The following is a 16,126-nucleotide window of genomic DNA, read 5'->3' on the forward strand; positions in this document are numbered from 1 at the left end:
TAGAATATTTAAGTCATAAATTTATTAGAATATTTATGAATATAATGTAGTAATTTATTTTTAGGTTGATTCTATCTTAAAAATAAAATATATGTTTCGATATATGCTTAATAAATACAAAAGTATTTTAATTTTATAAGTACTGTACACTAAATAAAATTCATCTTATTAAACTATACAATTCTGCTTTGAAATGAGAGGATGTAATTTGTTTATCATCAATCGTGCAACTATAGGGAACGATCAGATAAAAATTAATTAATTTTTTGATAACAACTAATTAGCAAAAAATAAAGCAAGCAGGCAATCAACTAGACCAAGTTATTAATTAAAAATTTTAAATAGTATTAAAGATAGAAAGAGATATAAACAAAAAGAAAGTTTGATAATAAATACAATATATTATATTTTAATACCAACTCAATAAATTCCATATTTTTCAAAAATAAAGCAGAGAGAAAAAGGAAAAAATAAATTTTAAGGTGAATGAATAGAATTAAAGATGGCATTTTTAGCTTTATTGGAGGATTAGCTGGAATTTTGCCTTCATTTAATCCAATAGTAGAAACACTTGTTAAAAACATAGTTTAGAAATATCTTGGTCAGTATGTAGATATCAAATAGTTTCAATTGAAATCAATTTAAGACATTTCTCTTGAAAATGTAATTTTTATTAGAAAGATAGCAGAAATTTTGAACTCAATTAAAATGAATTTTAAAATTTTTACTTTAAATTTGATTTGAAATTGAAAATTATTTATTTTATTTTTCAACAATTATTAATTTTATTATTTTGTTTACATTGATATTAATAAATGTCATTAGGTTAATCTTAAAATTGAAGAAATCAATTCAAAGATTTTGTATAAGTCTCCATTTATAATGACTTATGGTTAGATCGGAAAAATGAAAATTTAAATTCCCATCCAAGATTTGCTAACAAAGTAAAGTAAAGCTGAAATTAATTAAGTAGAAATTCATTTGAGACCTAATGGAAAAAATATTTCTCACAATTATTTCAGAAAGCAAGAAAACAAAGAAAAATCTGATACATAAAAGCTGTAGGAAAATGAGGATTATGATCCAAATAAAGTTAATGAATTAAAAAATATTCTACTTAAAGTAGCTTTAACTAGTAAAGTTAGTGTGAAAGATTTAGTGGTAAAAATATTTCTCTAATCAACAATGAGCAGCAATTCTTCAGAAGAAGTCTACTTTATGTTAAGAATATCTGAAATTACAAGCAATGAAGAAAGCAAAAAAAATTGTCTAGACAATAGTTAAGTTAAATTTGATTTTATGGAATAATCATAAATTAGCATGACTATGGTTGGTAATCCTCCAAATTTAAATCATAATCCAAGCTCTGTAGACTCTGTTCCATCATTTAATCTTAAAGTATCAAATATCAATTTATTTATATTAAAAGATTCCAGTCTTAACCCTCAAGAATTTTACAATCTTTAAGCAAAAGCGCATCATTAAGATGATTTTAAAAGTAATTTTAGATAATTATTTTTTTTAAATAAATACAATAATTATTGAATTATAATAAATGAAAAGGCAATAGTAGCAGCAGCAATGTAAAATAATTATAAAAAGAAATGAAATTTCCTTACCAATATCCACCTCATAATCATCCAACAAATATATTGTATGTGCCAAATATTTTTTTAGATGCTGTTTATAATTAGAGAGAAAATGATATTTAATTAACGACTGAATTAAATTCATTTGAAATAATGATTGAACCTTACTAATTAAAGGTTATTTGGAAAATAATTGAAATTATAGAATGCTGGTAAAAATAAATTAAATGTCTTCAATTACTTTTGATCACAAAAGACGAAAAAATTAAAGAAATTATTATCGAAAATAATAAAAATTGGACTAACGAGTAAGAGAGTTAAATAAAAAATAATGAAATTAATTAAAACAATTTAATTGAAGAGAGTTTTGTGGAAGATTTACTTTAAAAGACTGTTGTTGAAATGGAGAAGTCTCATCAAAGAGATAGCAAGTAGCTTTTTAACTTTTAAAATAGTTAGCAAGAGAAACCTAGTAATCAGTCTTTTTTTAACTAATCTATACTAGTTTAAAATAATTAATTACCTCACTTTGGTCTAAATAGAAAATAAGCAGAGTTAGAAAATTCTGATTTCGAGTCAAGTGTTATCTTTAATAAAAGTTAGCTGGGTAAGATAATTGAAGTTAATGTTGAATAAAAATCTAATGCAAATACTATTTCAGTTAAGTTTTTGCTTAGCAAATGTTGCATTTACGTTTTAAAGGGTAGTGAAAGAAAAATAGATTAAAATACTTCAATTGAGTATTCGAGAGAGTGGAAATACTCTAAAAAAAGATCATTAATTTCTTAACTTTAATAAAATGAATAAGAAAATTTAGATAATTAAAATATTTTTGGCAACAACACTTTCAATTAAGTTAAAAAACCTGTAAATATGCATATTCCATGCAGTTATTACATGTTAAAGATTGCTAATTTGGAATTTAACTTTTAAAAAGATAATTATGTCAAAAAATTTGATGCAGATATGAGATCTTTCGAGCTTATGGATGTTTTGTTGATCAATCATGACCCTAAATAAAGTCATCACAGATTTTAGCACTTTAAATTTCACCATTAGAAACAATAATATTAAAAATAAAATAGTCAAATAAAAGATGGCCTTTAGGATAAAATTTCTTCAACTTTCTGGAAAAGCTAATAAAAAGATCTTGAATTTCAAGACGAACGAAAGACAGAAAGCAATTATCTGATTAAATATTAAATAGATAAGCAGTCTCATTATTGCGTTAATTACATAATTTACTATAACTGCAAATAAAATAGATAAAAGAAAGAGAAAATTAGCAAAAGCGAAGATTTAAAAATACATAGCATAATTAATGATTTCTGGAACACTGAGAAAAAAGAGAGGAAAGAGAGATGTAAAAATATTCAAAATGCTAAAAAAAGAGAAGAGGAAAGTTTATACGAATTTAATATGAGATAATTTTACCCTAATAGCTATAACAAGCTCATAGGTAAATCTGAGGATGAAAGCTCTCAAAATATGCTGTAGAAAGGAAGTAATAACACCTCTCAGCATAAGTTTTTTACGATGACTTAAAAAATTAGAAGCATTCCTATGAATTAAAAAAGTAATTTAAAGGAAAAACAAGAAGAGGAGATTTAATCTGATGAATTATGTGCTAATTTTTTTTTGGATAAATTGTTTATTAACTTAGATATGAAGATTATGCATGACGTAGCATTGATATAGTGTCCGTTATCAAAATATGCTCATTATCATGAAAAAATATGCTAAGATTTAGATTAGAAAATTCCTAAATATGAAATACCAAGAGAAATAAAAAAGCTTCTTAAATCTTTAAATAAAAATGTCCTAGAATTTGATATTAAATTGAATTTAATCAGTTGTAATTTGCTAACATATGGGTTTAAAAATTTTTATATTTCATCTTCTGAAGTTGATAATATTTATAGCAATTATGCAAAATGGGGATGTTTATGCGAAGTCACTGATTAGCAACAAATTTGTAAAAAGTCAAATTGTTTTGAAGAATTAAAAAACTAAAGAGGCAGCTATAAACCTCACTATCTAAATATTACATGGGTTAATCCAGAAATTCTTTTTGTCCAGAAAAAAGATGTCAACATTAATTTTAACGAAATAAACATTTTCTCAGTAAACTTTCAAACTGAAGAGTTTCATAAAATCATCCACATTGGAAGAAATTTTGTGTTAACTTAGCAGAACATGGAGAATCATTTTGAGCTTACCTATCCATCTATTTTAAAGTACAGAGTATAAAGAGAAGGATAAAAAGAAGTCCTTGAAACGTTATCATAATAAATTATTGAAACAAGTGAAGTAGAAAAGAAATTAGATGTTTAAAATTTAAAAAAATAGCAATAATAATAAAGTAATCAATTAATTTTTTATTTAAATTTGATAGTAAATTAATTCTTTTTAGGTTAAATTATTTGTTTTTTTAAATATAAATTCAGGTGGTGGTGAAAGATAAAATGAGAAAGAAGAAAAAAAATCTCAAAAAAAAAGTGAAATATTTCACTAAAATAAGGGTAATAAGAATTAGTATGACGACAGATTTTATCATGATAATGAGCAAAACCCTGATTTAAATAAGGTAAAAGTTGGCTTGAATATTGGTATTCCTATATTAGAACTATATATTTAAGATGAAGACTTAAATACTATTGGAGATATTGTATTTTCTTTACTAACTTTTATGAATTTAATTGATCAATTTAAGTACAAATCGGCCATTTATAAAAGTTTTTTTGAAAATCTTCAATAAAAAGCAATTTTATAAAGCGATAATATTTTAATAAGAATAATATGTTCAGAAGTAAATATCCATTACCAAAAATAAGATTTACAAGCTGAATAAAATCCTTTGAATCAATCTAAATCTTAAATTAGCTAGCGTTTTAGATTGCCAAAGGATTACTGCTTGCAATAGACTCTCATATTTCATATGAAAGATTTGGGATTAGAAGTTCTTTTTAATAAGGAAATAAAAAAAGAGGATGATATTAAGAATTTTAAGTTAGCTATGAAGATATCTATAGGTATCAACACTTTAATGGTAATAGACAACTCGCTCTCTAATTTAATAAGCTAAAGCTCTAATTCAAATATGGATTCACTCCAAAACGAGTCAAATATTATCGAAAATTTCCCAAAAAATATCCATCTGTTTAGAATTTAAAGTGTATTTTTGGGTATTATAAAGCAGGAAAATATTTTAATATATAAAATGAATCTCTCATAATAATCTTAAAATAGCTATCAGGAATTGTATAATTTGATGGCAAGCAGATAAGACGATGAGTTTGAAAATGATAATTCAACTAAAAACAACAATCAAAGTAATAAATCCAATTTAAAAGCCAAAAAAATGATACTAGCTATAAAGATTTTGCAATAGAGAATAAATTCTTTAGATAATTAGCTTAGTTTGCAAATGATATTTAAGAAGAAGCAGCATGAAAAACCATTTAGAGAAGCAAAATCTAAATAATAACTTGATTTTAGAGGATTGTGTTTAAACTAAAGTGTTATTTCGCTTTTACCTTTAAGCTAATCTAAACTGGTTCTTCACTTCTTTGAAAGTATTCAAAAATTTATGCTTAATGATAAAATAAATAGTGATATAATGGTGAAGAATGAATTCAAGGAATATGTCTTTAGAGATTTCATACTTTTTAGAGATGTCAAGATTGATATATTCCCTACTCCTTCATGCCAACTTTATAGTAATTTTGGGTAACTTCTTACTAATGAAGTGCTTGAATTTATAAGCCAAAATAATAATTTCAATCTAAGTGATAGATTTATGTCCAATTACAGAGCTGTGCTGAGTATTGAAAAACTGCATATTTAAAAATTCTAGAGACGAGAATAGCGAAACTGCTCAAAATAAATTCAAATAAACTAAAAGGATTATGATAATGAAGAATAATTTTATGAGAAAGTAGAAGAAAAAATAAAATAATAAAATAAAGTTGAAAAATTATTAGATGTTTTAGACCTAAAAATCAGTAAAATTCAACTAGATTTTCTTTATCAGAAAGATTTCAATACATCAATTGATCCTTTCATGATAGATTTTATGTTTACAAATAATTCAGATTAAGCTATTCAATCGATGGGATTTTCTAAAATTGGTATTATATTTGATTTAGAATTGAATAAGCTGAATACTGAAATTTTGTAGCTCAAAGTAGATGGTATTTAATTAGGATTCTTTTCAGATACTCTAGCAAAGCTTCCTTATTTTATAGATGTCCTCATTTTTTCTTTAAAATATAATCAAGAGCAAAATAAATATATTTTAGAAGCAATCGATTAGGCAAAAGCTGCAATTGACTAAAAAGATCTAGAAGTATAAATGGCTATTTATAAAACTAAGATTTAAAATATTTATAAAAATAATAATTATCATCCATTTTATCCTTCAGATGGCATTGAAGTCTCATCACAATTGAATAAAAGTGTTTTCTAAATGAATTTTTAAAATGAAGGAAGGAGTAATCTTCTTGAATAGCCAGTTAAAGAGGTGGAATAAGAAAATGATGAAAACGAAGAAGAACAGAAAAAAGGTTATCACAAATTGGAGATGAGCAATTCTTCTTAGTTTGAATAATTTGATGAGTCGTTTGAAAAAATTGATGGAGATGAATATGTTATAGATGAAAAAAGTTTGAAAGAAAATAATAGAATTATAATAGACATTTAATTTGTTAAAATATTTTTGCAAGAAGGCCTTGGCTTTGATTTCACTTCTGTTAATTCTAATTATAATGCTAACAAATAAATGTTTTTATCAAATTAAATACAGGCAAGCAATAAATAGCAAAGTTAAGATTAAAATATTTAATAAAAAATCAAAGATTAAATGGAAAGTGATAGAAATTTAATATCATTCAAAAATAAACAAGAAAAAGATGAAGAAAAATCAATGAATTCTATTGATGCTGACTCTAACTAAAACTAGATCAAATAATTAAATTTATAGAATTAAATTAAAGAAAATGAGTAAGAAGCATAGCAACAAAATTAAAATTAATGGCTAAAAGAAAGAGTAATAAACAACTATTTAGAAAAATAATAAACTTAAACTGTTTCAGACTAAAATATTCTTATTGTAAGGGAAAAAGCAGGAAAAAAATCAGCCGAAAGCTTACTTTTTAAGATAGAAAATATATTTTTTTAAATAAAATCTTTTGAAAAAAATGATTAAAATATAGAGAAACATGTTAGAGTAGATATTAATAAAATTATAGCAGAGAACGGATTTTAAAAATATATTTGTTTGTCCACTGAAAAATAAAAAGATTCTTTGCTAGAGTAATTCCTTCACTTATCTTTCTATATCTAAATATAAGAAAAGACAATAGTCAATAATGTATTAAAAGCTGACAACAGAAATGCAAATGTTGATAACTAAGCATAGTAGAAAATAAAATTAATAAACAACACCATCAAATAAATAGATCTTTAAATGCATTAAATCATAAAAATAAGTCTATCTTCTCAAATTGCAGAAATGCTTAAGTAATTTTTCAAAAAATAAAGTTAAAAAGAAAAAAAAGAAACAAAAAAAATTTTAGAAGATAAATTTTAAAAAATATTAAACAAACACTCTATGAGATAATTTTCATTCAATGCAAATTATAGAAATGTCCAATTAATCAAAGATTTAATGCAAGAAAATTAACAAGAAAATTTTAGAATAGAAAAAATAACATCAATTGACGATTTATTTATCCCTGAAATTAACATCTTTATTAGCAACAAAAGAGAAGGTAATAAATAATTCTTTTTTTCTTTTTTTGGCTTATTTGTTGTAAATCTATTTCAGAAAATATAAAAAAACTAATTAATTATTTAATTTTTAATAGGATTCGATTTCTCAAGACTAGCTAAAGAAAATGGATATTTTTAGATAATAAATATTGGAGAATTCCATGAAATACAAGTTACTTTAGTTTAAGTGACTATTTATGATAAGAATATAGACGCAGTGGGTAAAGTTATTATTGATTAGTGGATGTAAGAGATTAAAGGAAATCAAAAATGGCAAGTTGCATCTTAGTTACCCTTAATTAAAAATATAGTAAACATTGGTGAGGGAATATTTGATTTATTTTACTTGCCATATTCATATTATTAGCAAGGAATGAGTGTTTTAGATGGGACATATTAAGGTGTTAAAAAATTTGTTACTAACACGACATAAGAAAGTATAAATCTGACATCGGCTGTGTTCTCCTCACTAAGCTCATTGATTATGAAGAATGCTAAAGGTGCATCAAGTGTAATTAGTAAAGCTAAAAACTATGTAAATATTTTTATTCGTTTCATATAATTTTATAAATATTTTTTTATTAAATTTTAGTTTTCTGAAAGTAGTGATAAAAACAATTAAAACAATTTTTGATGTTAATAAAACAAATAAATTAAAACAATATTTGAATTTTAAATAAAATATTTAAATAAAATTAATAATTTGTAATCAATGTATTTTATATATTTAAATTTTCTTTTGTAGGTTTGCATTAATAATTAATTATTAATTAATAATTCTTTATCATAGAAAGAAAGGTTAAATTATCCAATTCAATTTTCATGAATATTTCATTTTTAATGTAATATTTTCAAATTTAATACATAAAATTTAATTGACTTTATTTAATAAATTTATTTTGTTAATTTATTTATAAAATATCCAAAAACTACTAATTCAATTAATATTGCACAAGATAAGATGAAGATTCTTCACGTGTTTTTGGCAACATTGATAATTTTCAATTTAAGCTATTGCTCGCTTGACTATGATGAAGCAAAATATATCATACAGTATGAAAAAAAGTTAGAAAAGTGCATTAAAAATATTGGATTCTTTTCATGCACTACTTTAGGTAAGAATGTAGATGTTTAATAGAATTGCCTAAATGCTCTAAGAACTTATGAAAAATGTCTTTATTCGACATGTTTTGATGCTGAGTACATAGAATTCAAATAAGGAGCTAGTTTTAATTATACTACGCAATATTATGACTATGCCTCCTAAAAATCAGGTGAATGCATGAGAGATCCTATTGTTATTAAGTATTCTAATAAATCTTAATCAACTAAAAATTATATTGAAGAAAAGTAAGACTGTTTTGATAGAAATGCAGTTATATACGACCCTAATCAAAATTTAACTGACATAAATGAAACATAAGCATATTGCAAAGTTAAGAATCCTAAATGTGATACTTCCTGCTAATAGAATGTATCTTCATTTGACTCTTGCATTGTTTAAGAAGAACAAAAGTTTATTGTTCAAAAGAACTTTTGGAATCTTTAATCCTAGCTATCTGATTTCAAGAACTAGATTTTATCTATTTGTGCCAACAAAATGAAAGCTCAAATAAATTTTAGTCCTTAGTTTTAGACTTACGTTCACTGTATTTAAAAAAATCTTGATAAAAATTCAATCTAAATTTTATAAATCAATATAATTTTAATTTCTATTGCATTTTTATTTTCTTACATATTATGAAGAAAAATAAATGCGTTTTTTTTAGAAATTAGTTGAATAAAAATAAATAAATATTGCTGTTGAGATTTCAAATTAGAATTATTATTCACTAAATATTATAATAGTAAATTTAATAAATAAAAGATTAGTTAGTTGATTATATATGATTATTTTCTATTTTATTGCTTGTTTTACAATTAAGATTTTATTAAAATATTTATTTCTAAATTATTTGTTATTTATTTATAAATGGTTTCTTTTCTTGAAATTAAAATTAAAATTGAATATATAATATATAATAATATGAGTTGATAATTAATTAATTAATTAATATATTTCGAAATACTTTATATTTATTATTTATTACCATTTTTTATATATTACTTTAAGATTAAAATAATTTAAAATCTTTTTTTATTTAGGTAGGGTTAAAGGCGTCCTTAAATAAGCAAAAAATCTAGAAGAAGGCAGGGATAGGCCTTAATTAATGAGGTATGACTGTATTTATTTATATCTTTTGTTTTTTTAGGATATATTTATTATTAGTTGAAAATATTAGAAATGAATACATCTATCTTAAACAAAAAAGTATAAAAAATATTTATTAATTCTTTTAGTTTAAATTTATTTTATTATCTCTCTCTCTACTTTATTTGTTTATTTTTATCAATCAAATGCACTTAAAAATAATAAATAATATATCAATTTAATTTAAATGAGCTTTTTCTTGTAACTTTTTTTTTATTGCTAAATATAAAGCTGAATTCTTACAAATTAAATATGCTTTAAAATTCTCAGTTTTTCTGTAAAATAATTACTAGTAATTTACTATATTCAAGCTCTCCAATTAAAAATAATTGATTGAAACTTCATAACTTGTATTAATGCTTTATATTTTAATAGTTTTTTATAATTTAAGTAAGAGTGAATAAAATATCTAAAAATACTTGTAGAACAATTAAAAATTGTAACAGATAAATCTTCTCATATTAATAATAATTCATGATAAATTTCCTTTTTTTTGGTATAATTTAACAAAAGATAAGTTAAAATAGACTAAAAAAATAATTTCCTAATAGAATATTGAATTTTTATAATAATTTTAATTCAATTTCATTTTATGAATTGCCTAGATATTTTCAATAAGTTAAGAATTAAATTTATATTACTTACTATTGCTTGAATTTAATCCTTCAAAAATTAAATATTTGATTGAAAATTATATAATTTAGTTATAAGTCAAAAATTATCAAGTATTAATATTCAATTACTATTAACTTATTTACTTACTTTCTAACTAGTCTTAATTACTCAAAAATTAAATAACTTTTTTTAATTAAAATCCAATAAATTACGAATGAAGATTAAAGTAAATTATTTGTATTAAAATTAATCATTTAATGCATGCGAAATGAGTGAATATTTACTGTAAACCAAAATAATATTACAAAATAAAGAAATAACTGATACAAATTTATTTTTTCATAATAGATCCAAAAATATTTGCCTCTTAAAATAAAAACATCAAACAAAAAGAAAAAGATATAAAAATCTAGATTTATCTCAAGATAATTTATTATATCGCCCTCATTACTAAATAATATCAATAAAATATTTAAAAACATTTTTATTAGTTAGATAGATTGAAAAAATAACTAAACTTTCAAATTGTTTATAAAACAATATAAAAATAACTGTAAGCAAATATTGATTATTTTTACTTCCAAAATAATTTTTATTTTATTATTTTTTAAAAACTACATTCGATTTGATTAACTATTTTTACTATTTTAGTATTATGTTTGAATGACTGTTTTTGCTTTGGTTAAAAAATTCAAATAATTTTAATTAATTTCATCATTTTAAAAAATAATTTATATCTTTAAGTTATTTTTATAAATATTTTGAAGTTATAAGGTTTTTAATAAGTATAAAAAATGTAATTTTATGTATAAATTATATAATATAAAGCTCTCTTTAATCAAAAATAAAATAATTTTGTTTTGATATTATTTAAAAATCTTTAAGATTAATAAAAATTAAATAACAAACAAGCTAATAAATTTTTAATATTGAAGTATTTACAGTAATTCTGTAAATGCTAGCTAGAAAGATATTTCTAATAAAATCTAATACCAAGTCTAGTTAGTATCAAATTTAAATTAACTTATAATTAATCTATGTTTTAGTTCTATTTGGATTTAATCAATTATAATTGCTTCAAAATTGCTTATTAATTCTTTTATAAATTTTAAATATTTTTGATATTTTGCTTTCATATTTTTTATATTTTAAAATAATTCTTTTAATTGTTAAATAATTTGAAATAAACAATTTATACTTTTTCATTTTATTTTCGAATTATAATAACAAGTTACTTTTAACTAATTAAATTTACTTGATACATTAAAATAGATAAATTTAATTAACTATAACTAAAAATTTATCCCAATTTATTTATTTATTTATTGCTAATTAAGTTTATCTAATTTAATTTTACATCAAGATATTACGTTATGGTTATAGTTAGTTAGTCAGTCAGTCAGTCATTAATTGCTAAATTTTAAAATAACAGCATAAATAAATTATGATCACGAATATACGAATATAGTTTCATTTTAATTAAACACTTTAAATTATCTTAAGTATTTACCAAATTTTGTATAATTAAATCAATTAAAATAAAAATATTAAAATCAAATCTAAAAAAACAGTTGAAAAATATGAGAATTATATGCTTAGCTTTAATTGCTTTACTTGCAATATCTGTTGTCTATGCTGATGAAGATATTGATGCTATCAAGGAATGCGCTACTTCTACTGATGCCCAAATGAATTGTGGTGAAGATGAAGATGAGGCCTGTGAAAAAGAAAAGGAAAGATTGGAATCATGCATAGATGCTTGTGACAACGGTTCCTTCGATTAAACTATGTATGAAATAGGGTTATGCTTTTAAAAAAAGTGTACTACCAAAAACTCAAAGCTCAAAACTGCTTTATCAAATTACATTAAATGTTTCCTTAAATTCCCTCCCACTGAAGATAATAAAAATGAAGGCGACAATAAAGGTGAAGATGAAAATAAGGGTGAAGGAGAAAAGAAAGATGAAGGCGTAAATAAGGACGAAGATAACAAGAAAGATGAAGGAGAAAAGAAGGATGAAGGAGAAAATAAGGATGAAGGAAACAAGAAAGATGAAGGAGAAAAGAAGGATGAAGGAAACAAGAAAGACGAAGGAGAAAAGAAGGATGAAGGAAACAAGAAAGACGAAGGAGAAAAGAAGGATGAAGGAAACAAAAAAGACGAAGGTGAAAAGAAAGATGAAGGAGAAAAGAAGGACGAAGGAAACAAAAAAGACGAAGGAGAAAAAAAGGAGGAAGGAAACAAGAAAGATGAAGGTGAAAAGAAAGATGAAGATACTAAGAAAGATGAAGGTATCAAAAAAGATGAGGAAAACAAAAAAGACAAGGTCGAAGAAGGTCAATAAGGCTAAAAGGGAGATAAAAACTCTAATGATCAAAAAGATTAAAAAGACCAAAATGGTAAACCTACCAAAGCTGAATAAAGTGTTATTTCTGGTGGAAACTCTTTAGTTTTTGCAGTCACTTTAACTATTTTAGCTTTATTAAATTGAGAAATATTTTATCTGTATATTATTGTAAATTCAAAATGTAAACATACATAAGACTTGTTAGAATTTTAAGGTTTTTAAATAAATTAAAAAAAGTATTATTTTATTAAAGTTGATAAATGGCTAGATTAATGTTTAAATATACCATAAAATTTATTAATTTATCTCTAGTAATAATAATTTAGTATTGCTATTCTCTGATAATTATGATTAATAAAAATTAAATAACAAACAAGCTAATAAATTTTTAATATTGAAGTATTTACAGTAATTCTGTAAATGCTAGCTAGAAAGATATTTCTAATAAAATCTAATACCAAGTCTAGTTAGTATCAAATTTAAATTAACTTATAATTAATCTATGTTTTAGTTCTATTTGGATTTAATCAATTATAACTGCTTCAAAATTGCTTATTAATTCTTTTATAAATTTTAAATATTTTTGATATTTTGCTTTCATATTTTTTATATTTTAAAATAATTCTTTTAATTGTTAAATAATTTGAAATAATCAATTTATACTTTTTCATTTTATTTTCGAATTATAATAACAAGTTACTTTTAACTAATTAAATTTACTTGATACATTAAAATAGATAAATTTAATTAACTATAACTAAAAATTTCTCCCAACTTATTTATTGCTAATTAAGTTTATCTAATTTAATTTTACTTCAAGATATTACGTTATGGTTATAGTTAGTCAGTCAGTCATTAATTGCTAAATTTTAAAATAACAGCATAAATAAATTATGATCACAAATATAGTTTCATTTTCATTAAACACTTTAAATTATCTTAAGTATTTACCAAATTTTGTATAATTAAATCAATTAAAATAAAAAGTTGAAAAATATGAGAATTATAAGCTTAGCTTTAATTGCTTTACTTGCAATATCTGTTGTCTATGCTGATGAAGATATTGATGCTATCAACAAATGCTCTGCTTCTACTGATGCCCAAATGAATTGTGGTGAAGATGAAGATGAGGCCTGTGAAAAAGAAAAGGAAAGATTGGAATAATGCATAGATATTTGCGACGGTACTGGTAATTCAACTTTTTATGAATTAGGGTTATGCTGTTAAAAAATGTGTACTACCAAAAACTCAAAGCTCAAAACTGCTTTCTCAAATTACATTAAATGTTTCCTTAAATTCCCTCCCACTGAAGATAATAAAAATGAAGATGACAAGAAAGGTGAAGATGAAAATAAGGGTGAAGGAGAAAAAAAAGATGAAGGTGTAAATAAGGACGAAGAAAACAAGAAAGATGAAGGAGAAAAGAAGGATGAAGGAAACAAGAAAGACGAAGGAGAAAAGAAAGATGAAGGAAACAAAAAAGACGAAGGTGAAAAGAAAGATGAAGGAGAAAAGAAGGACGAAGGAAACAAAAAAGACGAAGGAGAAAAAAAGGAGGAAGGAAACAAGAAAGATGAAGGTGAAAAGAAAGATGAAGATACTAAGAAAGATGAAGGTATCAAAAAAGATGAGGAAAACAAAAAAGACAAGGTGGAAGAAGGTCAATAAGGCTAAAAGGGAGATAAAAACTCTAATGATCAAAAAGATTAAAAAGACCAAAATGGTAAACCTACCAAAGCTGAATAAAGTGTTATTTCTGGTGGAAACTCTTTAGTTTTTGCAGTCACTTTAACTATTTTAGCTTTAATAAATTGAGAAATATTTTATCTGTATATTATTTTAAATTCAAAATGTATACATACATAAGACTTGTTAGAATTTTAAGGTTTTTAAATAAATTAAAAAAAGTATTATTTTATTATAGTTGATAAATGGCTAGATTAATGTTTAAATATACCATAAAATTTATTAATTTATCTCTAGTAATAATAATTTAGTATTGCTATTCTCTGATAATTAAACAAGCATAAAATTTAGAAGAGGGGAGGGATAGACCTTAATTAATGAGGATTGACTGTATTTATTTATATCTTTTGTTTTTTTAGGATATATTTATTATTACTTGAAAATATTAGCAATGAATACATCTATCTTAAACAAAAAAGATTTAAAAATATTTATTAATTCTTTTAGTTTAAAATTATTTTATTTTTTTCTATTTTCTTTGTTTGTTTATTTTTTATCAATCAAATGCACTTAAAAATAATAAATAATTTCTTAATCTAATTTAAATGAGCATTTTCTTGTAACTTTTTTTTTATAGCTAAATATCATACTGAATTCGTACAAATTAAATAAGCTTTAAAATTCTCAGTTTATCTTTAATACAATTACTAGTAATTTACTAACTTTCAAGCTCTCTAATTAAAAATAATTAATTGAAACTTCATATTTTGAAATTATTATACTTTATATTTAAATAGTCTTTTATAATTTAAGTAAGAGTGAATAAAATATCTAAAAATATTTGTAGAACAATTAAAAATTGTAACAGATAAATCCTCTTATATTAAAAATAATTAATGATAAATTTGGTTTTTTTGGTAAAATTGAAAATAAGTTAAGTTAAAATAGACTAAAATAAATAATTAATTTCCTAATAAAATATTGAAATTATAATGATTTTAATTCAATTTTATTTTATGAATTTCCTAGATATTTTCAATAAATTAAGAATATTTATTTATATAATTTACTATTGATTGAATTTAATATTTCAAAAATTATCAAGTATTAATATTCAATTACTATTAACTTATTTACTTACTTTCTAACTAGTCTTAATTACTCAAAAATTAAATAACTTTTTTTAATTAAAATCCAATAAATTACGAAGGAAGATTAAAGTAAATTATTTGTATTAAAAGTTATCATTTAATGCATGCGAAATGAGTGAATATTTCCTGTAAATCAAAATAATATTACGAAATAAAGAAATAACTGATACAAATTTATTTTTTCATTATAGATCCAAAAATATTTGCCTCTTAAAAGAAAAAGATATAAAAATCTAGATTTATCTCAAGATAATTTATTATATCGCCCTCATTACTAAATAATATCAATAAAATATTTTTTAAAATTTTTATTAGATAGATAGATAGATTGAAAAAATAACTAAACTTTCAAATTGTTTATAAAACAATATAAAAATAACTGTAAGCAAATATTGATTATTTATATATATGTATAGTACCCTAGGGTACTGCCTTTTTCAAGGCTACATACAAATAGAATACATATGCAGAGTATTTATCTTTTTTTAAAATATAAATTAAATAATAAACGAGCTAATAAATTTTTAAGATTGAAGTATTTACAGTAGTTCTGTAAATGCTAGCTAGAAAGATATTTCTAATAAAATCTAATATCAAGTCTAGTTAGTATCAAATTTAAATTAACTTATAATTAATCTATGTTTTAGTTCTATTTGGATTTAATCAATTATAATTGCTTCAAAATTGCTTATTAATTCTTTTATAAATTTTAAA

At 22.3% G+C, this 16,126-nt stretch overlaps 4 protein-coding genes across 4 annotated transcripts; all 4 read left to right on the forward strand. All coding sequences in view use genetic code 6, as the record gives it.

The window, feature by feature from the left end:
- Positions 1–486: 486 nt before the first annotated feature.
- Positions 487–7,995, forward strand: TTHERM_00383500 (transmembrane protein, putative; the record flags this gene model as incomplete). Its single annotated transcript, XM_001015535.2, has 6 exons — positions 487–663; positions 826–1,498; positions 1,564–3,951; positions 4,037–7,360; positions 7,457–7,896; positions 7,954–7,995. The coding sequence occupies 6 exons, from the start codon at positions 487–489 to the stop codon at positions 7,993–7,995; spliced, it is 7,044 nt and encodes a 2,347-aa protein (XP_001015535.2).
- Positions 7,996–8,322: 327 nt separating this feature from the next.
- Positions 8,323–9,251, forward strand: TTHERM_000383509 (hypothetical protein; the record flags this gene model as incomplete). The annotated part of the gene is made up of 2 exons (XM_012797535.1): positions 8,323–9,010; positions 9,229–9,251. The coding sequence occupies 2 exons, from the start codon at positions 8,323–8,325 to the stop codon at positions 9,249–9,251; spliced, it is 711 nt and encodes a 236-aa protein (XP_012652989.1).
- A 2,556-nt stretch (positions 9,252–11,807) lies between these two features.
- On the forward strand, positions 11,808–12,719 carry TTHERM_00383510 (hypothetical protein; the record flags this gene model as incomplete). The annotated part of the gene is made up of 1 exon (XM_001015536.1): positions 11,808–12,719. The coding sequence occupies one exon, from the start codon at positions 11,808–11,810 to the stop codon at positions 12,717–12,719; it is 912 nt and encodes a 303-aa protein (XP_001015536.1).
- An 852-nt stretch (positions 12,720–13,571) lies between these two features.
- On the forward strand, positions 13,572–14,390 carry TTHERM_00383520 (hypothetical protein; the record flags this gene model as incomplete). Its single annotated transcript, XM_001015537.1, has 1 exon — positions 13,572–14,390. The coding sequence occupies one exon, from the start codon at positions 13,572–13,574 to the stop codon at positions 14,388–14,390; it is 819 nt and encodes a 272-aa protein (XP_001015537.1).
- Positions 14,391–16,126: the final 1,736 nt, after the last annotated feature.

This window comes from Tetrahymena thermophila (genome assembly GCF_000189635.1).
Source record: "Tetrahymena thermophila SB210 genomic scaffold scf_8254652, whole genome shotgun sequence".
NCBI classification, from domain to species: Eukaryota; Ciliophora; class Oligohymenophorea; order Hymenostomatida; family Tetrahymenidae; genus Tetrahymena; species Tetrahymena thermophila.